Genomic DNA, 25,478 nt, shown 5'->3' with positions numbered 1-25,478 from the left:
TAATTGGGCTGGACTTTTACAATATATTTTATCTTTTTCGGTTATAAAAATAGGGCTTAGTGATAAAAATTCTCAACTGTTTTTGAATTGTAGAAGAAATCCTCATTATTTTTAGTGTTTTTAATCCCTCAAGTTACAAACTATTAACGTCTGTTATCCCATGTCTATATAATTCTGTGACAAATGGTGATAGACATTAGCGGTTTGCAAGTTGACGGATCGAACATAAAAAAATTCACCAAGGAGATTTTTTCGATTGAAAAATAGTTAAAGACTTTAATCACTGAAACACATTTTTAAATAAATTGGTTAAATAAAGAATAAGGAAGTAGAATTTTCTCTAACTATCGAATGTTTCTTGTTACTTAAGAATACTTTGGCTTAGACAAAATGATTGTAAGCTCAGAGTGCAACGACTGTAGCCTAAGTACAGAAAAACGTGACTACAAAGTCAATTAAAGAAAGTTCATTTATCAGATAATGTGTGTTTTAATTGGCTTTGCAGTCACATTTAAAAAATAAGATCGGGTCTTCGGGAATCAATTAAGAAAAATATTATAGAGAATGATTTATAGCCCATTTGATGGTGATCTTTGATTAAGTCAAATAAGGAAATCTTCATTAATTGTCCGGCTTAGTGAGAAGAAACTTGAAAAATCTTAAAGACTCCTTGAGCATGTTCAATGGTCTAATTCTCTGCAAGAAATTCTTTAACTAGTTCTCAGACCATGTCTACTGTAATGGTTGCTAGTCGAACTTTCCTTACTAGGAATCCACATTGTCCGATAACCGAACCTTTTTAATTGGATTTACAGTCCTACTATTTATGTACTTATGCTACTACTATCCCACTCTCAGTTTATAATCCTTTTGTCTAAGCTAAAATTTTCTTAGTTAACAAGAAACATTTGATACTTAGAGAAAAATCAATTTCATTATTTGCTTTTCAAACCAATTTCTTTAAAAATGTGTGTTAGTGATTAAACCCGGGAAGAAAACCCATTAATTATTTTTAATGTTTTAATTCCTGAACTTACAAACAGTTAATTTATGTTACCTTCTGTTACATAATTATAGACAAAGAGTGACATGTGTTAACCATTTGTAAGTTGATGAGTTTAAACGTTAAACAATTAATTGATGGATTTTATTCCAATTGAAAAATGGTTGAGGTATTTAATCACTAAAACACTTTTAAAAAGAAAAATGGTATATGATGCTTCATATTTTTGTTTCTTTTATTTTTCAATGATTCTTCATATCTTTAAAAGGGAAATTTGGTTCCATAACCATAAGAAAAAAAAATATTTCACGAAATGACCATATCAAACAATATGCTAGGGATATACTCTCCATATTATATAATAATTGCTACATTGTCTTTCTCATACAAATACACACTCGCATCAAAGTTTATTTTTCTTAATCCAAATATATTTTATACTTCTACTTTCAATGGTTCTCACTTTTCGTTAAGACAATTAGTGAGTTTTTATTGTACATATTAAAACATGGACCTTTTTCTACACATAACATAATTTGATGTTTTCAAAACTTTTATTTTTATAGATTTTATACTAAATTCCGTAAACTTGTTTTTAAATATATACTAGATTTTGATCCGCGTTTCGAAAGCGCGGGGTTTTTTGGATTATACTCGAAGCGTGATTTTTTTAATTATAGACAAAATTTGATACGAACTAGTATTTTGTGGCTGTTGTACATTGTACATTATTATGTAACAAAATTGTATAATATTGAAGAAGTGAATTTGTTTAAAATTATATAATTTATGAATTAGTTTATTTGAGATTTTTATGTACATTTTTATATAATTATCTTTCTTAAACCTAGACATTTACTCGAATCTAAAAAAACGATCGTGTCCGAGTCCAGGGAAATGTACATATTGGGTATTTTTTGGACCAGTGGATCTTGGTTCGGACGGATCCTACCCAAAACCCGGTCTGATACCCAACGCACATGAAATGTTGTATGTATATTAGGTATATTTCTGTATTTTGGATATGTTTTCGAAATTACAGATATTCTTTTGTTTTTTAGTTAAGTTTTCAGTTATACTTTCAGATTTCATGTAAAAAAATTTAAAATATATTTTTGGCATTTTTGGTTTTATGGGTTATATTTCGGGAAGCATTTCAGATCTTTTTCGAGTATCTGAATATATTTTGGGTATTTGTTGAGTTTTTGGTTATTTTTCAAGTTTCAGATTATTTTAAGGTTTTCAGGTATTTCTAATCTTTTCAGATCTTAATATATGAACCAACCTAAACATGATATGTACCCAAATATTACATGTATTTGAATTATTATTCCGAACCGACCCGGACATGGAACCAACCTAAACCCTAATTAAAAGAATTCAAATATTTATTGTGTCTAAATGTTTATGATCCAAAGAATCCAGATAAAAAGCAGTTGACCCGAATATCTGAATACCCAGACCTACTCTCTCACTATATCTTGTTTATTTTATAAGAGTTACATTTGTTAAATTGATATGAATTAAGATTTACTTAGTAGATTTTTTTAGCTAATTCAATAGAACATATTTGTATGTTTTCAATAGTTTTTAAACTTTCTTAATAATTATTTTTATTATAATAATTTTTATAAAAATTCAGTTGATGTAATATATATATATATATATATATATATATATATAATTTGTTTTAACATATGATTTGCCAAACTATTTTTATTAAATTTGAGTTTGTAAATATTTGAAACTATATAATGTAAAATGATATAGTACAATATGTTTAATGATACAATATATATAAATATTGTAAATCCTGAGCATAAAGTTAATTTATAGAATAAGTGTTTTATATAAAACGAATAATAATAATAATAATAATTTTAAAATAAGATTTTGAACCATGTTTTTAGTTAATGGATGATTGTATTATTAGACGTCCATCTTTCCTCATCATGGAAAGATTATATATATATATATATATATATACAATAAAACTGCTATAAATTAATAATGTTGGGACTTTGAAATTTTATTAATTTATAAATGTTTTCTTATTTAGATTTTTTATTTTAAGATATATTTATTCTAAGAAAAGAAAAATATTTGATTTTAGTGTATATACATTAATTTTTTTTTTGAAATTTGACATTTATATTAACTTTATTATTGTGTTACAAATAAAAATATTAACTTTATTATATTATTTAGTGTGTATAATAATATATATTGCATAGAACTTAAATGTGATTTTAAATATAATATTACTAAATCTCATCAAAAATATATTAAGTGTTAAGAAAATATAAAGATAATTTCATTGTGAATATAAAACAAATAATATAATAATAGGTTCTTATTTATATAAAATATGTATACATATAAATTATTAATTTATAATTTTAATGGGATCTTAGATTTAAATAGAATATTCAAAAAATTATTATTTTATTATTTTATCGATTTACGTCAAATTTTGAACTGATTCAAGTTGGAACCGATAAAATTTATTAATTTATAGAGATTATTAATCGATCGAAAATTAGTTTATAGAAGTTCTACCGTATATATATAGTACTAAATTAAATATGAAGTTCATTTTAATCAAGAATTATAAACAATAAACAATAAAATAACACATATGGACATGCTGCATAGATGAGAATGCACAGAAGGGTGCAACAAACTGACGATATTAATTTGATTCCCATAATTCGATTCCTTTTGACTCTAACGTTTTAGGAAAATCTCCATAACTTGATTCCCTCTAATTTCGGTAACAAACTAATGATATTAATAATTAATATCACGCATCTTGTTAGAGGAAGGAATAAAAATCGGTAAATATATAGTATTGACTAATATATTGTACAAATATATAAGGTAAGACCAATAAAAATTAAGTCTAATGAAATGGTCCAAACAACCTTTATAGGTAGATTTATCAAGACTGCTTCCCTTTTAGTAACATAGATTGTCTTACACATGTATATAGTATATTTTGATTTTTCTTTCAAATGAGACAATATTTTGTTATATTTTATTTTATTTAGAAATATATTATATAAACATAATCTCTCTCTCTCTCTCTCTCTCTCTCTCTCTCTCTCTCTCTCTCTCTCTCTCTCTCTCTCTCTCTCTCTCTCTCTCTCTCTCTCTCTCTCTCTCTCTCTCTCTCTCTCTCTCTCTCTCTCTCTCTCTCTCTCTCTACCTCCCTCCTTCCCTATCTTCATCTCTTCAATTTTTTTTGTTATTTTAGATAAGTACTTATTCGATACTATTTGTTCGTCAATATAGTATAGAAACCCGATGGATACTTTACAAAAAAACAGAAATAGTATAATAACTATATGGAATGAGACTCAATTGACAAAGGTTATTTCGATAATTCAAGAAATAGTCACACAATGTGGAACCGATGAGCCAGCTCTGTGGGGGGGAAGGGGGGGGGGGGGAGTTGGTATTTTACAGACGGATCATGGAAGAATAAATAGTATTCTGGAGGGTTTTGAAGGTTTAATGAGTATAAGAAATATAAGAAGATGCCTTTCAGCATTACATTCAGAAATATAAGCTATTATTTGATAATGGAAAATATGAAATTTCTCAGACAATTCTATGTCACTTTTGCAACAGATAATTTTCAGCTGATGAAGATGGTTTCAGAACCGAAAGAATGACCTGCGTTTACACCATATTTGGAGGAAAATACAAAAGATTGACGAAGAGTTTTAGCTTTATAGAGATCAAGTACGTCCCCAAAACTTAAAATATTAATACGGGTAAACTAGCACGAGGTGCAAAGAATCAACCATCTTCATTTATCTACATGAATACATAGTTTCCAATTTAGTTACCAAAATCTAGATAATCTATTTATGCTGATAACAAAAAAAAAGTATCATTTGTTATCTCTACACACTACATTGTCACGCGGAAAGGAGAAAGTAGTCACTTTGATGTGAAATTGTCACATTTTTTCTTTACCAAACAGCACATGGTTAGTTTTTCTCAAAATTTATTTACGACAAATTCTCCCACTTTAAAACTCCTTTTCTCTTTCTTTTAATTTTACAATACTAAAAGGGGAATATGAACTCCGTTGAGTTTATCCACCTCAGCATGGAAAATCAACCAATAAGAAACTTTCTTTTGCCACGTCACACGTGTTAGGCTGCTCTTTCTTTTGTGATCCGTGAATTGAATTATCTGGCCCATAAGCCCAACCGAAGAGAATCCCTAAAACACAAAATTTGGGTCGATGATTTTCTTCGACAATCTTTATCTTCGTCGTTTCCAATTCTTCAACGGTTTGTCGATCAATCGCTACTCCATCTCTATGCAATGAATCCTCCGAAAATCTCATTTATGGTTTCCTTCGCCTTCCCCCTCCTAAGATTCTTTATGGCTTCCTTTCGCCTTCCCCCTCCTAAGATTCTTTATAACACTGTTCCCCCTCCTCAAAATTAATATACATAACCGCTTTTCCTCAGACATGAAAATAGATTAACACAGAAATAGCAAGGTGTAGTTTAAGTTTAACCCCTAACGCTCATAACGATTTGATATAGTGTTGTTTGATAATAATCTGAGATTCTATCTGACTACAGGGTATGCACGGACCCAAGTGTAAGCTGGGCGAGTAAAGCACAGTTGGAAGAAGAATACATGAAGTAAACGTTGTGGGTGATATCATTCTCCTGATCGTGTATGCAAAACAAGGATCTTAAGCATGGACTTTCTTCCCAATGCGGTGTGTAAGTTATTGATTTTTCAGTTCACCACTCATTTTCCATGTGTAGATATAGATTTTTTTTATCTCCTATGAGGTATAGATTTTTCATCTTTTGGGAAACCAATGAGAAAGCTCTCTCAAATCAAGTAAAAAAGGACCTTTGCAAAACTTCTCTAATACCCTCTCTTTTGAAACTTATAATGTATCCGGTCCGTTTTGCAGGCCCGTCAAAGCCACAAGAGAATTTGAGTCATACACATAGAGGCTATGACGGACAATCAGCGAGAGTAGTGGGCCTTTCTATCCCTAATGCAGCTGTAGAAACTGTATTACAAGGTGAACTTTTCCCATATAGTTTCATCTTGACTTCTTGGCTGTTTATGTGAAATGAACGGGTCTGTCTGCAGTGTGTGGCCCTTGGAAATGGGGGGTTTATGCTCTAGGAATAAGTCTTTTGAAATAATCTATTATTAGAAAGCTAAGATAATGGTCCAAGGAGATGATGAAGTTACTACCTCAAGTATGAAATTAAATTCAAAGGTGATGCGAGTTGAGTTGGGAGTTCTGAAGAGAGAAAAAGAAAAGTTCTAAATTTCATGTGATAAACACATAATATCGTTTATTTTTGTTAATTACTTAGATTTTAAGTTAAGAGTACTTGATAAGCAGTTGATGGATTTCTGTCAAATAAAAAATGAAGAATCACGAGCTTGAGTAGAAACAAAGAGGGAATGATATAAAAGCCATCGAACCATGTCTGTGTGGGCTCCTAATAATTGTCATTAATTTTGTAAATTTTAAAGCTCTTCAAGTGGATTGGATTCATTGTGATAGGTGAATTCTTTCTCCGATGTTGATCCTCTACTCAAAAGTTAGTTTAAGTACCTCCAATACAGAAAAAAATAATTATACACAAAAATAATTAAATTAAATTATTTTATTCTTATAAACTTTAAGTCAATTTAGTTAAAATATTTAAATTTTCCTTAAACATTTGAACTACAGATTGGTTATATATACAAGAATTATCTAAGATTCTAACATGAGTTCAAAATTTTTTTGATTAGAGGGTTATAATTGAATTTGATAGTTTCTTAACAAATGCAAAATTAAAAAAAAAAAAACAATTGCGGGAGAGAAGAGATGACGGCGTGTTTTCCTGGACAGATAAGCTTCACAACATTTTCTAATTCTGACTCTTTGTCTCTTCTGATTCGGCTCACTTCTCCCATAAAAGGTTTTGGGTTTGTTCCACGAAGAACCAACGTAGCAAATTTGCTTAAAACAAAAGAAATGATGCAGTATCTTACAGGTAGATACAACATTAGTCAGAAAAGTATTATGCAGAAAACCTATGCCTTTTTCTAGATAAAGTCACGGACCCGAAGCTCCACGAATATGACCATGTTCATTGGGCTTTCACCACTGCGGATGTATCTATATCCCCGCTTCCTATGCTGAAGATAAAAAGGATACCATTTTAGTCAATGAAAAAAAGAACGCCATATGCATAATCATGAATGTACCAGTCCATAACGTCTATAACCAATGGTTATCTTTCAGATGTTACAAGCAAGCCCGAACAGAAGGAAACCAGAATATAGAAAGAATATTAAATTTTTATTTTGTCAGTCACTCAATCAGGAGCAAAGTTACGAAGAAAAACAATAAGCAAAAATAGACAAACAAAAAGAGAAGAAACTACAAAAGATAGAGATGATGACTACAATGTGTGTGTATATATATGTTTGTGTAAATTTTTTTGTTGAAATAAATTTGAGATTGATATAGCAATTGCATGGGTGGTGGCAATGATAAGTAACAACTAAATTTTGTTTGGCCTTCCAAATTAACTGAACACTAATTAATAAGTTATTTAGTTAAATAACAACTGAATACGACAATTTCTAATTTTATGAAAAAATAAGGATTTTTAACGTTAAAACCCCTTACTAAGTTTGTTTTAGGTAAAAACCACGAAACTAAGTATTTAACGAAAAAAATCCTGAACTAACTTTATTTAATGAATTAAACCCTATCAGGTCATAATTACCATTACTACCGGTAAATCTTTAGTTTAGGGATTTCTACATTAAGTAAACATAGTCGAGAGGTTTTACCATTAAAAATCTAAAAAAAAAAATTCAAAATTTTATAATAGTATCTAAAAATTAGTAACTTAAATTTTCAAAATTAACATTTTTAATTTTTTTTGTAAATATATGAGTTTGATGTGTTTTTAACATCAACATTATATATGTATAAATTAAAAATGTAAAAACTCAGAAAATATAATAAAATTTATCTAAAGATTTATATGTAATAAAATTACTAAAAGGTTAAAAATTTAGAATACAAGAAAACATAACAAAAATTATATCTTATCTAATAAAAATGTAATAATAAATCTTTAGATAATTTTTATTATTTTTTTCTGGGTACACTTTTAATCTATACATATACAATGTTTATGTTAAAAACACATCAAACTCATATATTTAAGAAAAAAAATTAAAAGTGATAATTTTGAAAATTTAAGTTACTAATTCTTAGATAATATTATAAATTTTTGATTTTTTTTTAAAGTTTTAATGGTAAAACCCCTCAACTATGTTTACTTAATGTAGAAACCCCTATACTACAGATTTACAGGTAGTAATGGTAATTATGACCTGATAGGGTTTAATTCATTAAAAAAAAGTTAGTTTGGGGTTTTTTCTTAAATTAGTTGAGGGTTTTAACATTAAAAGTCCATAACAAACAATTAGATTGTATCCAATGATAAAAAAAACTATTTTACAATGTATTTACAACCAAAAAGGAGAAAATAAAAGCCGGTAGTAGATGAGGAGGACGATGTCAAGAAAGAAGAGCATAGGTTCCTCTTAGTAAGCATAACTGAGTGATCTTATTTTTCGACAAAGAAGCTTAGCTTATTTCTAAAGGAAAAAGTCTGGTTTTTGATAGAAGCCCGATATTTTTCTATGGTTTGGTTGTGTTTAATTATGTCCTATTTTCATTTGTAATGTTTTCTCATGAACTATGCCCAGGTTTGGATGACAATACTCTTTTGTAGTTTTGGTTATAATTTGACTTAACTTATCCCGGATCATAAGATGGTTCGATTTGGTATAAAAATAACATATTTAAATCATGGGCTATTTTAAACAGAAACCATGTTAAATAATTTCATTTATCCTATTTCTACTGAGATTTCATCAACGCCATTTGACAAATTTTCTACAGATTTTTTTTCTTGGCACTTAAAAAACATTTTCAATATGTATATCAAACCAAGTTTGCCTAGCTCAAAGTAAGAAGCCCATTACTATGTTGGTTGTACTTCCTTTTGAGGACGGAAGAACTATAAATGTGAACTCAATAATTCTAAAACCATAACAATGGTTAAATCATTTGTAAATTTATCAATTATTTAACATAAAAATAATCGAAATAAAATAGATTTCTGAACATTACTAAAGTTTAATAACTGCCGGTCCAATTTTCTGACCATTCTATATACAATTTTCTAAAAAATACATAACGAACTAGGCCTGGGATTTTTATCCATAACCGAATACGCGAACCGAAACCGACCCGATTTTGACCGGTTCGGATCGGTTACGGTATAGTCTAATTTAACCAATGGATAATATTATAAAAATCCATGGGTTGCGGGTCGGTTCGGATTTTTATTCGAGCCAAAACGGATACCCAATTTAACCCGACTTTAATAACACGACATAGCCGTTAGGCGTGATTACCAGTCTCGATACAATCCCCAATTTCCCAAAAATATGAAATTACGAACCCTAGCTTCTCCCTTTTCGATTCGTTTTCTTATAGCATTCGAAAATCGTAAAGGTCTCTTCTCTCTACAAATAAAGCAACCGGTTTTATTAGAAAGCTTCAAAGCTGGATCTATTAGCAAGCAACGATCGTCTTTTCTCTCCACTGTCTGCATCTTCGATAATCCAGTCGGAGGTAAGCAACGGTTTCTTTTTTGATTGTTTGATTCCTTTTTTGCATTATATTGATTATGATTTCTTTTGTGATTGTTTGATTCCTTTTTTGCGATTGTTAATTGCTTACTTACGTATGTGTATGCAGATGGGTTCTTCTCCTACCGATCAACAAGCTGAAATGAATCATGTATTAACAGATGAAGAACTATCTGCAGATGAAGAAGTACAAACACTGGGTTCGAGAGATAAAGCTGGAGGTTCTGGTGAAGGGTCAAGAAAAAGGACGAGGTCTGATGTTTGGGAGCATCTCAGCAGGCTACCAAACAACTACGATAGATGTAAATGCCGCTATTGTAGTAAAGAGATGAGTTGTCCAACCAAGTCAGGGACCACCAATCTGAGGAAGCATCTCACTAACTGTAGGTCATTCATGGCTTGGAAGGCTGCAAATAAGTCAAAACCCAGTCCCGGTTAGCTACAGATGCAGAAGGCAACATGAGTGTTGGTAAGGTGGATGACAGAGTGTTCAAAGATGCTACCAATGAGATGATAGTCTTAGCAGAGTTACCGTTTAACTTTGTGGAAAGCTTGGCGTGGAAACACTTCTGCAACAAAGTGCAGCTGCAGCCGCCTGTTTGTAGGAAGACATGTACAACGGAGATTGCGGCAATTTATATGAAGAGGAAAGCAGAAATGAAGAAAGTTCTTGGACAGAACAAGCAAAGACTCTCTCTGACAACAGATATATGGACTGCTCCTTACACTGCGGCTAGTTACATGGTAATTACTGCTCACTTTGTTGATTCAAACTGGAAGCTGAGAAAGATGATCATAGGGTTTAAGAATGTGGATGATCACAAAGGGTCTACAATTGCGAGAGTTCTTGTGGATTGTTTAGCAGAGTGGGATATTAAAAGAGTCTTCTGCATCACAGTTGATAATGCCACAGCTAACACAACAGCCATGAAGAAGTTCAAGGAATAATTTATCAACCAAGGAGAAGATGCACTGGTTTTGAATGGTGAATTCTTGCACATTAGGTGTGCGACACATATTATTAATCTGATTGTCAAGGAAGGGTTAAATGAGGTGGATGATAGCGTCAATTCCATTCGAAATGGTATTCAGTACGTGAGGTCTTCAACCAACAGACAGAAGTCATTCGAGTTTCGGGTTGATACGGGAAAGATGACCAGAGGAAGCCTTCCATTAGATGTCAAGGCAAGATGGAACTCGACGTATCTGATGCTAGACCAAGCAATCAAATTCAGGGCAGCTTTCGAGAAGATGGAGGCTGAGGACAAACCGTACAATGACTACTTCTTGGAGCTTGAAAATGGGAAAAAGAGGATTGGACCGGCTTCCACAAGAGATTGGGAAGAAGCTGAGAGGTTGCTACACTTTCTTATCATCTTTTACAATTCAACTTTGATGCTCTCGGCGACAAAAGGGATTACGTCGCACAAGATCTACAATGAGATTGTCACCATCACGAGTAATATCTGCAAGATAAGCTCTGCACCAGGTGCTGATCACACACTACAGTTGAAGGCTTTGACGATGATGGGGAAACTAAGGAAGTATTTGGATCCATTTACGGAAGTATCTGAGCCTGAGAGTAGTAACTCTAAGAAGTGTAAGATGAATAAGCTTTTGATTGTTGCCTCTGTTTTTGACCCTAGGAAGAAGATGAACTTTGCTAACCTCTCCTTTGAGAAGCTCTATGGAAAAGAAAGCATCGAGTATACTCTGCTTTCTGAATCAATTATGGATATCTTGAAGCGCCTATATGATGAGTACAGTGTTGGATACAACACAAGTGGTGGGGGATCAGGTGGTTCACAGTCTCAAGGAGGATCTTCTTCACAGTCGCAGTCGCAATGCAGTGGTGCTGCTGCAGTTCTCTAGAGTCAAATCATAGGCAACGGGATCGGGTATGAAAGAATGGATAATCTGTACGAGGAGCTTGTCGAAGAAACAGGTACACAAGATTCTAGTAATGAGTTAGAAGTGTATTTGAGAGAGAAAGTAGAGGTTACAAAAGGTGGTAATGGACTTGGAACCGAGTATGATGTTTTATCATGGTGGAGAAGAAACAGTGTGAAGTTCCCGATCTTGTCTCAGATAGCTGCTGATATTCTTGCGGTTCAAGCATCATCTGTAGCATCAGAAAGTGCATTTAGCACTAGTGGGAGAGTCTTAGACCCATATAGGAGCTGCTTGACACACTTTATGGTCGAGGTGTTGGTGTGCACGGAACAATGGTTGAAATCCGAGATTCACATAAATGAGAAGGGCATTGTTACAATAGAGCAGATGCTTTCAGATGTGGAGCAACAAGATGATCTTCTCAGAGGTATGATTCACTTCTTTTGAAATCTTTACAATAGATCTTGATGCTTGAAGTTTAGAACACTTATATGTTTTGTTTTCTTTTTCCCTAGAGTTTGAAACTGGATGCAATGTGGAATAAGGAACAGACTCTTGAGTATGGACGAGTGAGAGTGACTGTCTCATTTGTATGGACGAGTGAGAGTGACTGTCTCATTTTCATTTTCAGTTTGATGGTTGCAAGTTGAAACTATGTTTTATTTTCTGTTTTTCATTTTCGGTTTGGTGGTTGAAACTATGTTCTACTTTTTGTTTTTCATTATCAGTTTGTGTTCTTGTTTAATTCTTCAAGTACTTTGTCTTTGACATTTAAGTTAATAAGTTTGGTTCGAAAATCAGGTTTAGTTTGGGTAGTATTGTGATATCGGGTACCAAATTGTTTCGGTTTAGATTGCGGGTACTATTTTATCCGAACCGTTAAATAACCAAATTGTTCGGATCGAATATGATTACTTTTATTGAAAAACCGATCCGATCCGGAACCGGTCGGTACCGAACCGAAACCGAACCGTAAGTCTTCCAAGTACCTATTGGATACATATTTTAAATAACCGAAATACCCATACCCGATCGGGTCCTACCCGAAACCGAACCGAATACCCGAAATCCCAGGCCTATAACAAACTGTGAGTTTTAACCATTTTGAATTCATTGGAAAACAATGAATACATAAAATAAAGGGCAATTGTCAATAATAGCACCTTTTGAGGTTTATGTCTCAAAAATAGCACTAGAATGAGAAAGTCACAAAAATGACATTCATTAAAGGATAAAATATCCCTAATACCCTTGATTTAAAATTAAATAAACAAACAAAATAAATAAAAATAAATAAAATAAAAATAAAAAAATAAAAAAAAGAATTTTTTTTATAGTTTCAGATTATATGTTTTCAGATTCGAAATTTTTATATTTTTTTTTGAATTTTTTTTTATTTTTTTTTCAAATTTTATTTTTATAATTTAAAAATACTTTTTGAAACTGTTTTTAAAATTTTTATTTTTTATTTTAATATTTATTTTTATAAAATTTTAAACCCTAATTCCAAAACCCCACCCCTTAACTCTAAACCCTAAGGTTTGGATTAATTAACCCAAGGGTTATAAGTGTATATTTACCTCTTTAATGAAACCTATTTTTGTGACTTTGAACCTTGAGTGCTACTTTGGGAACAAAAACTTGGTTTGGTTTGGTGCTATCCTAGTCTTTTTCTCTAAAATAAATTTAAAATTTTCAAATAAATTTAGATTTTTCTATTATTTTGAAATTTAGAATTGATTCTAACGTACATTTACAAATACAAATGTTAAGTTATAAATTCAAGTTATAAATTCTAAAACTATAGAAGACAAAGTCCCTAGTTTGTTTAAAAGTTCAAACACGAGGTAATTGAGGAAAGAAACATAAAAACAGAATCTAGTCTTAAATGGAGAATCGAATCCCGAGCCAGATGAAGGCCTCGTGCTTATCGGTAATTCCGTTCCGGTTTACTTTTAGCAATAATTCCCGGTTTGATTCAGAAACCCTCTCAGACTATCTATGGGACAAGAGTAGAGCAATTACGTAGAATTAGAAAAGAATCTCTCTCAGACGACGACGACGACGACGACGAAGCCGAAGACAGTACAGTACTTTTCTCTCTCTCTCCTTCTGCCTCAACTCAACGCTAACTTTCACTCACTCACACACATTCTCTGTTGCGGAATCACATTGCTTGACGTCACTCCGAGCCAAGTCAGGATTTTTCCGTTTCTCCTCGCAGGTTCAATTCAAAAGTTTGATCTTTTCTTTCTGGGATTTCAATCAAGAGTTTCCTTTTCCTACATTCGATTTCTCGATAGATCGTTTTTTTTCTTCTATTTTGGGATCAAATGTGAGCAATACAGTGTGGTTGATGCAGAAAGGTTGTTTCTTTGCAGATGAAGGCATTGATGGAAGAAGATGATGAGTGTTTCCCCTTAGGTGGTGGTGATAAAGTGAGGAAGATTGAAGTCTCTGGTGGAAACATATCACTTGTTGTTGACTTTAGCGGCTCTTTGACTGGGACTAGTTCCCACAACGCCTTTGAATCTAACGTGAGTTGTCTGAAGGAGAACCAAACTCAGGAGTGTCTGGTTGGGAATCTTGTATGGGCGATGACTAAGTCCAAGAAATGGTGGCCAGGGGAAGTCGTTGGTTACAAAGCTGATGCAAAGGAGAGTTGTTTCATGGTTAGGTATCTTGGCGAGGGGCAGCTTGAATCGTGGTGCGCACCTTCGAAGCTGAGGCCTTTCAAGGAGAGCTTTGAGAGGTTGGTGAGTCAGAGAAACGATGTGGGGTTTTTCGTTGCGGTGGAGGAAGCTATGACCTTGTTGAGGAACTCGTTGAGGCTTGAGATGACTTGTTCTTGCATGTCTGAAAGGAACGGGAAAAAGCCAGCTCGGAAGGCAAAGCCTTTGATCCTGCGTGAGTTCTCTGTAGATCGTTTGGAGCCGAAAGAGTTTGTGACTCAGCTGAAGAATCTGGCGGGATGTGTTTCGAGCGGTGGGATACTCGAGGCCACAGTCATGCAGAGTAGGCTATCAGCGTTTTATAGTTTCTGTGGGCATAAGCAGATACCGATGGATCTGCTGAACCAAAACGAGGCTAGGAGAAGTTTCAATGGATCTAAGATGGAAGAGAGTGAGTTCGTTGGTTCTCCATCGGTTGTTGCAGGTAGTAGCAGGAGGAAGTTTCGGAAAGAGTGGTTTAGAAAATTCGTTAGTGAGGTTGACTACGTGTCTGCCAGAGAGGATCTTGTTGACACGTCTCCTTCTGATTTGGTATCTAAACTCAAGCTGCTTGCTGTGGACTCCTCCACGTGTTCAGAGGAGACTGAGAATGTCGGCCTCTTTGAGTGGTTCTTCTCCAAGTTCAGAATCTCCGTGTTTCACGATGAAAATTCTTACAGAATGCAGTTGGCTAACATGGCTGGTTTGAACGATTTGATGGTGGCTAAAGCTGCAATCTCCAAGTCAAAAAATGTAGGCAAGTCAAAGGTTGAGCCTTTCTGTGGTGTTTCAGTTGCTGGAGCCGAGCAGAAGACCTTAGAGTCGCAGAAGATCTCAGAGAAGTCAAAGATTGAGGTTACTGGTGGTGTTTCAGTTGCTAACATTGAGCAGAAGATCTCTGAGTCGCACAAGAACTCAGAGAGGTCAAAGATGGAGGTTATTGGGGGTGTTTCAGTGGCTAATACTGAGCAGAAGACCTTTAAGTTGCAGAAGAACTCAGAGAAGTCGAAGATCGAGGTTGTTGGTGGTGTTTCAGTTGCTGATGCAGATCAGAAGGCCTTTGAGTCAAATACCAGAGCTGAAAAGTACCGAACATATCAGAGGGCCTCGAAGCCAAAGATACCAGGGCTGAAAACGATCAAAGATACCATTAGTCGCTCAGATATTTCTAGTTCTGTTGCAAATGAGCCGTCTCTACAAGGGAAAGCTTGTATGGCAGATACACTCAGCAGACCTGCTGCTACACTTGTACCGGACTTAAACGGTGGAGGCAATGGTTTAGCTTCTGCAGAATCTGACCATTTACAAAAACCGGAGACTTTAGTTCCTCCCAGTGCCCTCCCACAAAAGGAGAGACCATTTTCTATGATGTTAAACTTTCAGGCGGCGGCAGCATCAACAGCAGCTCCACGTTCAAACTACGGAATCTCGGGAACGGGTTATGTTTCCAGCCTGACAGATTTGGAAAGAAAGTTCACGAGCGCAGACCTTTGCGCTAAAGTCACTGGTACAGAGAAGAAGAAGAGAGGAAGGAAGAGGAAGAATCCAGAAGCTGCACATGCCACTAATGGTATACCTGACTTAAACGGAACAACTAAAGAGCCAGCTTCGGTTCCGCCTCAAGCTGAGCCTACTCAGCGCAGGAAACGTAGGAAGAAAGAGGAGATGCCCAACAGATCAACCAGAGGAATCACAGTTCTCGTCTTGAAGTTTTCCTCAAAAGAGTCAATGCCTTCAAAGGACGACTTAACCTCCACATTCTCCGCGTTTGGCCCTTTGGATGCTTCTGAAACACATGTCTATGAAGAACTTAGTGGAGCAGAGGTCGCCTTTGTGAGTAGTGGCGACGCTGTAGAAGCGGTTAAAAGCCTAGACAAAGCTAACCCATTTGGTGAGAACTTGGTGAGTTTCAGGTTACAGCAGAAACTGATCAACGTATACAGGAACATAGCCCCAAGGATGCCGGAAATCTCCCACGTTAGTCCATTACAGAAACCGAAGAATGCACCGATTAGCGTGGAATCGATGAAGCAGAATCTGATGATGATGACATCAATGCTGGATAAATCCGGGGATCATTTATCAAGAGACACAAAGGCTAAACTGAAAAGCGATATCTCTGCTCTTCTGGAGAAGATAAGTTCTATGCCTAGCTCTTCTTCTTCTTCTTGAGCAGCCATTGACATATATATCAATGTGAGCTTCTCAGATTTTCCAATGTACCATGCGTTGTAACTGTCTGGACACTATCCGCTCTTGTGTTTCCTATCTTTAGTTTGGGACCGTAGTTGTAGAATAAGGTTAGGTATTAGAAGATGTTGGTGCTGTTATTAAACAATTTTCACCTTTTTTTTTCCATTGAGCTTGAAGCTCTGCAGTTAATTATCTAAACCCTTCAGGGGCAGTTTTCTATAAGTGTGGTAATATCAACACCTACTAATAACACACAAAAATACAGTGAAATCTTAAATGTATCCAAGTAATACTCAAGAGTACAATACAAATTATTTAAAACCAGAGAATATGACATTAATATTTTTATTCACTTGGAAGCAAAAATGGCCTCTAAATCTTTGTAAAGTCCTTTAGGTCTTGATTTGTAGTCTGAAGATGAGTCTTTAGAAGAGCTTCCACTTGTCTTTGTTCCCCATATACTGCTGCTCCAACCACTCTTGCTCCCTGAAGGATCACTAGGAACCTTACTACTGCTCCTGTCTCTCGTGAAGCTAGCCTTTGCCATTTCTCGTATCTGTCTCAACCATGGCTTGTCCAAGCTACCCGAGCTTCGGCTTCCTGAAGAGTTTATATACCTGTTCTCTGGTGTTGAGAATGCAATCCCTCCATTGCTGCTGCTGCTTCTCCCTTCTAGTTGAGCCGCGGGGATCTTGCTCTTCATCAGTTTCTGAGGTAAGATTAACGCGGCAAGCCCAATGATAAACATCTTGAGACCGCTCAAGAATGACCTGTTGATCTGGTCTAACCTCTTTGTCTGTTTGTACAGTGAGTACCATTCGTTGCACATCTGTGTAATGAACCCAATCAAGAACAGTACGACCATGAATATCCCAAGCTTCTGTCCGCTTGCCTCTGGAAAGTCTTCGGCCAAGAGCACTAGGCACGAGGCGAATACACCGACTTGACATGCTATTGAGATGATCTCAACAAGCTGTACTTTTTTCTTGATGAAAGGCTTCTTCAGAACAAGGAAGAACAGCTGAAAGGAAGTGATGCACAACAAGACCACTACCGGAGTTTTCGAAGTCTCGTTGTCCAAGAAAGCACCAGCAATGATCCCTAAACACACCCTCTTCACGGTTTCGAGAAACGTGTAGTAAATCCTAAGGATTCCAAACAGTTTCTGTATGCAAGGAGCTTCAGCGTCTTCTGTTTCATCATCTGATGCAATGATGCGGTCATCTCGTTGCTTGAGTGGATTGCTCCCTGAAATCTGTGTGAGCATGTACTTTGGTGGACCCCTTAGATCTTCGAAAACCGGACCTAACCTGGTTAGATAGATAGATTTGTCTTCTTTTTTCCATGTCCATTGGCCTCTTTTACCAGGACCAAGTGTCACTCTGATGAGTTCTTGGTACCAATGGAAATTTTGGCCTTCTTGATGAATCTCTTTATACTGTAACAGCTTCCCGAAGGTTATCCCAACAGAGAGGAAGAGAAACAAAGCCAGGAGAAGAATAGCTACTATGCATAGCACAAGGATACCAACAATGACATTGGCTTCTGCATCTCCTTGATGTTTAAAATACCCTGAGAAAGATAAAATTCAATGCAATTGTTAACAATGATTGTGATTCTCCAAACTGAGCAGATATTTTCTTGGCTGGTATCAAAAAGTACCTTGTATGAGGCTCCTTGCAGCTTTGCAGATTGAAGGTAAGGCAAGAATGAGAAGAAAGAGTTCGAATCTTGGGAAGACAAACGCACCGAAGCTCCTCTTCTTCTCAGTGTGTGCTTTCTTGAACTTGAGTATCAGAGAGAGTAATATATGCAGTAGAACTAAACTGCCTCCGATTATGGCTATCCAAAACATGATTCTGTAAAAATCTCTCCACCTATAACAAAGAAGTACAAAACAAATTCAAATATTTATGGCTTCTTCTTAAAGCAATCAATGCTGTAATGAAACGTGCATAGTAATGACTTACACTGTTGGATGCGGTAGACCCAAAACGTGTTCTGCCTCTGGCTTAAGATTAGGGGTCTGTAATCACAAATACAGTATCAGAACATGAACAAAAAGAGCTTCAAAAAACAAGAAGCTATGGGGGATAAGAGTGGATCCTTCTTTTACCTCAAAGAATAATCTATACTCCATTGCGGTAAGTGGCAATCCGAATACTGGCTCAGCCTTGGTTGCTGTCTCAAGATTCATGTTGTTGTGATAAGTTTTAGCAATGAAGGAATGTGGACCAATGAAAGGACTTGAGGCCACCATGATCTGTTCACTGTGCTTTGTTTCCCATGGGAGAGGAAAGTAAGGGATTATCCACTGAATGCGTCTCACAAACTCATAGTAATCAACAGGTAATGTCACCGGTAGCCATCTGGTAAGTGCAAAAAACTGAATGTGACATGCAGTTCTCTGCATTGGAAACCACCACAGCACACAATACTACTGCTTAGTCGTGTAATTTGGTTGAAACAAAAATGTACAAATTAATGATAAAAACACATACAAAAAGATTCCTTGTGGGATCTGATATCAGATAAGGAGATGGTCTTGGAAATGCTCCAAGAGAATAGAGGCTTGTGGTTGAAAGAGTGAGGAGTCCCGCAACGCAACATGTCACCAAGAATATGTAAGTTGATATCCAAGAGATCACAGAAGACATCACAGACACAGAATCTGCAATTAAGTACAGACATTTGTAAGAGAAGCAGGAAAACAAGCTACAGATTCAAACTGGTTAACATGCTTACAATGTGTCACTTCTAGAATGTTGGATTCAAGATTCTTGTTTCCTGCTACATCCTGAGTAACATTTTCAGGAATCTTAACAGATATTGTACTGGTGTTGGCTTTTACATATACAATGTATATGCTTCCACTCAGTTCCTCAAAGCTGACAGACATTTAAAGGAAAACAACAAAATTCACTTAGCATCAAATCTGAAGGAAGAAAAATAAAACAAGAAGTTAGAAGAAAAAAAAAAGACCACTAACCTATCAAGATATCCACCGGAGATTGATACAAGTGAGGAGTTAAAACCAAACACTGGCTTCATGAACTTTATCCAGACAGGGATGGTGTGCTTTCTTGTCCTCATACCAGATGTTGTGTTCAGTACAACATGGGGTCTCTCCGTATCTAAGATCATCATGTGCATGCATGTTTCTTTCAATGAGAGAAGCAAAAACAAGATTCTAAAAACACAAATGTATCACTATCACTTACCGTAAAGAAAAGTCAGTGGTGCAGTTGGAGATGCAGGTGTTCCATGTCTGCTTCTTATTGAATTTGAGTCAAGAGTTACCGTGACTATAGCACGCCTTGATGTATTTGTGACCTGAAAGAAAAAAAGAGTGTGAAGGTTACATAAAGAGATATGTCACACGAGTTAATTAACCTTGAGAAGAAAGCAGTAGAAGCACTAACCATAAACGCAAAACGGCGATTCCCGTTTGTTTTTCCATCAATAGGAAGCAAATCACCATGGTTTGTGCTTAGTAGCTTAAGAATCTCAGCTGAAGAGTTCAGTACCGGTTCAGAAAAATACAAGTATACATTAAGCTTGTCGTTATCATTGGTTGCCTGCACTGTCCTGGTTTGGTTGTTTAGTTTCAGTAACTTCTCCGGTACATGAGTTCGCAGGTTGACAAACACGTTTCTCCTATCTAGATCCCAAGAAAGTTCACCATCAGTATCCCTTAAAGCACAAAACAAGATGGATACAAAAGGGTAATAAAGACACTAACCGAAATGGACGAAGAAGCGCGACCCCAAAGCTCTTTTGAAACTGTTACCGGCTGTGTCAGAACAGACACTCTTGTCCATCACCAACACAAGCCTTCCATATTGAGCATCAAGTGATAATCCCACAAGAAGTGAGTATCTGAGATAGTTTTCAAGAACGGTGAATGAAGATGGTATAACTTGGCCAGCACCGTAGACAAGAAGCTGTTTTACATCATTTAATAGAATGTTAGGAGTTTAGAACAAGAAGATGGAAGGTCAACATGTTAGTGATGAATGTAAACAAGGTTACGTACTCACGTCACAAGCATTCACAGATGAACATCTGAAACCTCCTCCACCAACACATGGCTCAGTAAATGTAATATTAACAGACACGTTTTGTGCACTTGTGAATGGCATTGATGCAGTCACCGAGGCTGTAGGAGAAACCGTATCTGCATACATAATGTTACAGCTTAATAAAATAAGGGAAGACAAGTCTATAATCCTACACATTCAAGCAATACAAGGACTCATAACTGGATCTGATACAAGAAACTGTGTACTATGCAACAAAGAGAAGCTAAACAAATCAAACAACTCTGATCAGAGAGGTGTGAGAAGAGTTTCTTTACCGACAGTCCAGTTATAGACATTGCAGCCAAATCTAGGCATCCTATTTGCGCAGACCTCAAGTGTATGATTCCCATCCAGTAACTTCGAATAGGAAACTCTTCTTCGATGGCAATCCACACTAAACTGGTCATCTAGCTGCAGAGAACACATTCATTTTTCCATCAGCATGTGTGGCATTTTCATCAAAAATTACAACTCCAAATCTCTTACACAGAAACAATGTATTTGGCCATTCACAAAGCTAAACAGGTAGTAAAGCCAAACTACAAATACGTTTTTACAAGTATTGTTTGCAGACTCAACACTCAGATCTCATCCAAAACATAGAAACTAGACTAACTGTCAAATTCAGAAGTTGGGAAACCTTATAAGAAAAGAAAAATTAAACTCAACCTTGCATTGGAATTTGCAGCTTGAACAAGTTGTGTTTCCATTCTCAAAAGCTTGAAAGGAAAATTTGGCAGAGTGAAATCTAGAAACAGTAGGAGGTGTTTTCAAGAACTTAACAGAGAGCTCTGAACCATAACAGTAATGAAACCTGAAACAAAAGGAGGAAAAGACAACCAAGAAAAGAAAAAGTATCCATGCACTTTTAAGCAGACCCATTTCTCCTAAAAGGAAAAAGATGCAGCTGTAAAATCTCAAGCCTGAAACTTCTTATGAAGCAATCATTTAAGACAGAGAAGAAATTTATGCTTCCCTGGAATTATTCTGGACAAAGTAGAAGAAGACACTATAGAGATAATGTGTTAGTGAAGAGAAAAAGAGAGTGAGAGGCAGAGGATTAAAACAAAATCGTTACATACTTCTGTGGTGGATGATGGCTGTAACGGATAGTGTATGCATGAGAGCGATGGGAGATACACTGATTGGAAGAGAGAGAGAGAAGACTAACTCCCAGAAACAGACAAACTCTTGAAGAATTTAATATTATTGCAGGACTTGTCTATTACATATAATAATACTATTTGTCTATTACACATATTTACAATTACTTCAAAAGTTTTGGAAGAAGGAGCTTTGTAATCTAATCTTCTCTTAATCTTTTTGTCACGTACACAGAAAAAAATAAGAAGTTTCTTCAGCTAAGCTAAAAGTACACAAAGTCACAAACACACAACTACAAAGAGCTGCTGCTAAAAATGGTAGAAGACACCAAACAAGAAGCATTAACTCCTACTTCACATTCAATACACATGGGACCATGGTTTTTTCAGCTCAATGATGATGGGACTTTCAAACGAAAGAAGGAGAAATTCTGGGAGATTGCAATAGCTATTAAACAAAGAGGCCCATCTGATTCTACAGAATAGTGACAATCTTCTCCTTGAATTACTTCAAAATCTTCAATGGTGTTGACTTCTTTTGCTTCTCTTTGAGTCTCCTACGTTTTAACCCAAAAATGAAATTTTATGTCACTTTCAGCCAAGTTATCAACGAGGATGTTAGCTGTAGCGACATAATTAATTATGGAGCTCCCTTGATTTGCAATGTTGAGTACTGTCATAGTAGATATGTTAAATAATATCTTGAATCATTAGAACTGAAGCAAATCACACAAATGTCATTTCACAGACATGAGAAGCTGGTCGTGACTCTTGCTTATCCAAACAAGACGAATGTAAAAGCAAAAGGAATTCTCTTCATAAGTGAAGTCCCCTACTCTATCACCAGTGAAAGACTGTGTGAGTCATTTGGATTGATAATATATATATATGCCACGATACGACTTCCTTTAAGTAAGGTGATGAGAATTATGCACTATGGAGCCGATTTGCACAAAAAGGACTTTAGCCAGGCAAGTCTAAGGCAAACAAAATCACACATCTAGAAGTGATGTATATACATAAAGTTCTAGTTTAGTTGATTTTTGGAATGGATTAGTATATTATGGTCAAGAGAGATGTATCTTTTAAATTCTATTTCATCCTTTGCAGTCTTAAACACAGAATCACAATTGTTGTAAAAATGTTTTTTAGCTAAACAAATTTAAAATATATTTTAAATAGATATGTTTGATCCTTATGGACCTATTTATCGAAAATCATGAGATGGTTAACCTTGCATACTTCTATATAGAAGAATGGTTGATGTGAAACAAGATTTCACAAAAGAACTATAAGGATCACAAAGATGGTAAATGATTTCGAGGAACGATAGATTGTGGAGTTTAATTATATGAAGAAGAACTATTAATGTTTTACGAGAACAAGTTAGATCTTCAGACACTTAAAGAAGTTGTTTCTTGGAGGATCGATTGAGGACTCGAAGCCACCTAACGGAGGAAAGAGTAGTATGTTCTTCTCCAAACAACTAGCTTCCAGCTTTAAGTGAAGGCAACACTTCTTTTGATCCTCCTAGACATAAGCTATTTAAGAGATCTCCTAGTGATTTATATGTTAGAGTTAGTCAATACTATATGAAGATGACACACCAAGAAAATCAAGAAAAGGTCACTGTACAGGTCCACCAAGTTTTTGTCCTCCCTTGATCCTATCCAAGAATTTGTGCATCAAGTCCACGAAGGATGAATGGTTACTCTACACAATTTCCAGTTATTGTGGAGAAATATTTCAACTTTAAGAGAAAGTGCACAACAACAAAAAAGTGATTTCAAAGCTAGCCAAAGTAGTGAAGAAGCTGGTACCAAATTCTTCAAAAGATCTTCTCCAATCAGACATTATAGAAGCCACAAATTTTCACTTGTATTTGGTTTTGATAATGAGAACGTCCATGACCAGCATAATAACGTGACCAGACAGACTCACCAGAAACATAGCCGTGCCAGCTCAGGATCACCCATCAGCAGAGATCTTAGGAGATTCAAATGACACAAAGATAATATGTATCTAATGATGCAGATTATGCACCTTCCATAAAATTTTGATCCAGGCCTTTTCACTATAATTTGTTCATCCATTTACTTTTGTTTTTGAGTCTTTTCACTCCTATTTCAGATTACTGTTGAAACAAGACGGTTCATGGTAATTTTGGGAGGATTTTCATCGATTTTAACGCTAAATCATTTATTCTGATATAACTTTAGGTCGTACATAGTCCTAGTAAAGGTACTATTTAAAAATGAGAAAGTAATAGACCACAATCATTCCTAATTGACAGGATCTTAGTTGAGGTAAAATACAACTGAACTGGAACCACTAGTGATACGTCCTAGATCTGGACAATGATCACTCAACAGGATTTTGGATATGAACTCGCCAAAGTAGGGAGATCTGATGGTTTGATAGGCCACACACAAGGTTGTGGAACGGCGGTATGATACTACCGACTTCGATTGTGGTTTGGAATGTGACGTCAAGACCAACAAGGGAAGATTTGTTTACTTGGAGAATCACTCAACAAGAAACAAGAACTGTTCTAAGCAAAGAACAAAGAGATAAACTCATAAATTTTAAGGGGAAAATCGATTTTTTGATAATGAAGAAGAGTTTACATATTTATAGTACTTGTGGTAAATGAAAGCATAAATAAAAACACTTAAGAAATAACAAAATTGAGTGAAAATGTGGAAGGTCAGTCAAGAAACTCTTCAGCTTCAGATCTGGTCAATGTGACTCTTTGGCTGACGTCTAGATTCATTCGATCAAGTTGAAGTGCCGCAGTAAGGAGCTGGACGAACGCGGGACGGTCTGGACAGTCCGTGGCCTGATCAAGAAATGTACTGATGCGGCCTAAGTCTTCAGATAGTTGAATGATTTGTGCCTTAGAGAAATCTGAATGATAGAAGTCCAAGAGAGAGTCAGACATGAGGGTTAGTCCATTGGCTCAATCATTGGAACAGTCGGTTCGTGCCAGACGGACCAAGAGAGAGAAGTCTTGATCATTTTGGGAAACCTCATGATCCAAGTGAAGTCTGGTATGATCCAAGTCAAGTCTGGCTTGGCTTTCGGTGTGAAGTCTGGCACAATCCAAGTCAAGTCTGGCTTGGCTTTCGGTGTCAAGTCTGGCATGATCCAAGTCAAGTCTGGCTTGGCTGTTGGCTTTGGCTTGTCGAGATGGCTGGGAAGGACGCGTACTGGTTCGGTCAGATCGGTCTTCAGGTTGTGGACTTGGTCGAAGCTCCATTTCGGATGTAAGTGGGTCGAGGCGATACACGGCTCGATCGTCCTGGGCGGTATGGCTAGGAAGGCGAACCTCGGCTGAGCTGTTCTGAACGATCTGATCTCTATTCTGGTACGATTCCATGTACGGATCCATTGACTGAGGCGCATCAACTAGGGTGTTATCCTTGAAGCTTTTCCCATTCAGAACCCTACTTTATTAGGACTAACAATACAACCTTGACTCTTTATATTTTTCTGAAGAACTAAGAAGCCAACGAGATCAAAAACTTGAAATCAACCCATGAAAACGAAAAGAAAACAATTCAACCTTGCGAGTTAACATGATTTAAGTAAATATGAGCCAGAGCTCCAAATGTTGGATTGAAGCTGGAGAAACTCATCTGAGACCCCATAGACTAGCGACAATCAACACCATGACTAAACAGTTGCACCAAGAACAAGAGAAAACATCCTCCTAAACACAGCTTCTTCACCATTTGAAGTAACAACAAACAATGCACAT

General features: G+C 35.7%; 3 protein-coding genes across 8 annotated transcripts; 2 read left to right on the top strand and 1 right to left on the bottom strand.

Annotated features, from left to right (window-relative positions):
- The first annotated feature begins 3,251 nt into the window (after positions 1 to 3,251).
- On the top strand, positions 3,252 to 12,937 carry LOC103873169 (zinc finger BED domain-containing protein RICESLEEPER 1-like). 4 transcript variants are annotated; one of them, XR_633848.3, is made up of 3 exons: positions 4,227 to 5,525; positions 5,611 to 5,753; positions 5,958 to 8,037. XR_633848.3 is itself a non-coding variant. In XM_033273682.1 (2 exons), the coding sequence occupies exon 2, from the start codon at positions 10,889 to 10,891 to the stop codon at positions 11,606 to 11,608; it is 720 nt and encodes a 239-aa protein (XP_033129573.1). In that variant the 5' UTR covers positions 3,252 to 5,525; positions 5,611 to 10,888; the 3' UTR covers positions 11,609 to 12,937. The 4 variants fall into 4 exon arrangements, 2 of the variants coding, with proteins under 2 accessions (XP_033129573.1, XP_033129574.1); XR_633847.3 differs by having other exon boundaries at positions 4,230 to 5,525; positions 5,611 to 5,757; XM_033273682.1 differs by having other exon boundaries at positions 3,252 to 5,525; positions 5,611 to 12,937.
- A 316-nt stretch (positions 12,938 to 13,253) lies between these two features.
- LOC103873168 (serine/threonine-protein kinase ATM) lies at positions 13,254 to 16,731 on the top strand. 2 transcript variants are annotated; one of them, XM_033272456.1, is made up of 3 exons: positions 13,254 to 13,853; positions 14,011 to 15,234; positions 15,334 to 16,731. In XM_033272456.1, exons 2-3 carry the CDS (start codon positions 14,011 to 14,013, stop codon positions 16,510 to 16,512), a joined length of 2,403 nt encoding a protein of 800 aa, XP_033128347.1. In that variant the 5' UTR covers positions 13,254 to 13,853; the 3' UTR covers positions 16,513 to 16,731. The 2 variants fall into 2 exon arrangements, with proteins under 2 accessions (XP_033128347.1, XP_009149839.1); XM_009151591.3 differs by having other exon boundaries at positions 13,259 to 13,853; positions 14,011 to 16,731.
- Positions 16,732 to 16,761: 30 nt separating this feature from the next.
- Positions 16,762 to 21,671, bottom strand: LOC103873166. 2 transcript variants are annotated; one of them, XM_033272455.1, is made up of 13 exons: positions 21,285 to 21,671; positions 20,891 to 21,026; positions 20,574 to 20,710; positions 20,276 to 20,477; positions 19,956 to 20,194; positions 19,755 to 19,866; positions 19,523 to 19,667; positions 19,279 to 19,421; positions 19,035 to 19,204; positions 18,650 to 18,940; positions 18,504 to 18,559; positions 18,196 to 18,410; positions 16,762 to 18,105 (listed from the first exon to the last, which is right to left on the bottom strand). In XM_033272455.1, the coding sequence occupies exons 1-13, from the start codon at positions 21,495 to 21,497 to the stop codon at positions 16,883 to 16,885; spliced, it is 3,282 nt and encodes a 1,093-aa protein (XP_033128346.1). In that variant the 5' UTR covers positions 21,498 to 21,671; the 3' UTR covers positions 16,762 to 16,882. The 2 variants fall into 2 exon arrangements, with proteins under 2 accessions (XP_033128346.1, XP_009149838.2); XM_009151590.3 differs by lacking the exon at positions 21,285 to 21,671 and having other exon boundaries at positions 20,570 to 20,710; positions 20,891 to 20,991.
- Between the last annotated feature and the right edge of the window lie 3,807 nt (positions 21,672 to 25,478).

This window comes from Brassica rapa, chromosome A06 (genome assembly GCF_000309985.2).
Source record: "Brassica rapa cultivar Chiifu-401-42 chromosome A06, CAAS_Brap_v3.01, whole genome shotgun sequence".
NCBI classification, from domain to species: domain Eukaryota; kingdom Viridiplantae; phylum Streptophyta; class Magnoliopsida; order Brassicales; family Brassicaceae; genus Brassica; species Brassica rapa.
Note: the sequence above shows the minus strand (reverse complement) of the source record. Positions and strands in the feature narration are given on the sequence as shown.

Coding starts and splice junctions, on each gene's coding strand:
- LOC103873168 (XM_009151591.3), top strand. CDS start 14,011: ATGAAGGCATTGATGGAAGAAGATGATGAGTGTTTCCCCTTAGGTGGT.
- LOC103873166 (XM_033272455.1), bottom strand. CDS start 21,497: ATGGGTCTGCTTAAAAGTGCATGGATACTTTTTCTTTTCTTGGTTGTC. Junction 20,478..20,573: donor CATCTGTGAATGCTTGTGAC/GTGAGTACGTAA, acceptor GATGTAAAACAG/CTTCTTGTCTACGGTGCTGG. Junction 18,106..18,195: donor TGCAAGGAGCCTCATACAAG/GTACTTTTTGAT, acceptor TATCTTTCTCAG/GGTATTTTAAACATCAAGGA.
- LOC103873169 (XM_033273682.1), top strand. CDS start 10,889: ATGACCAGAGGAAGCCTTCCATTAGATGTCAAGGCAAGATGGAACTCG.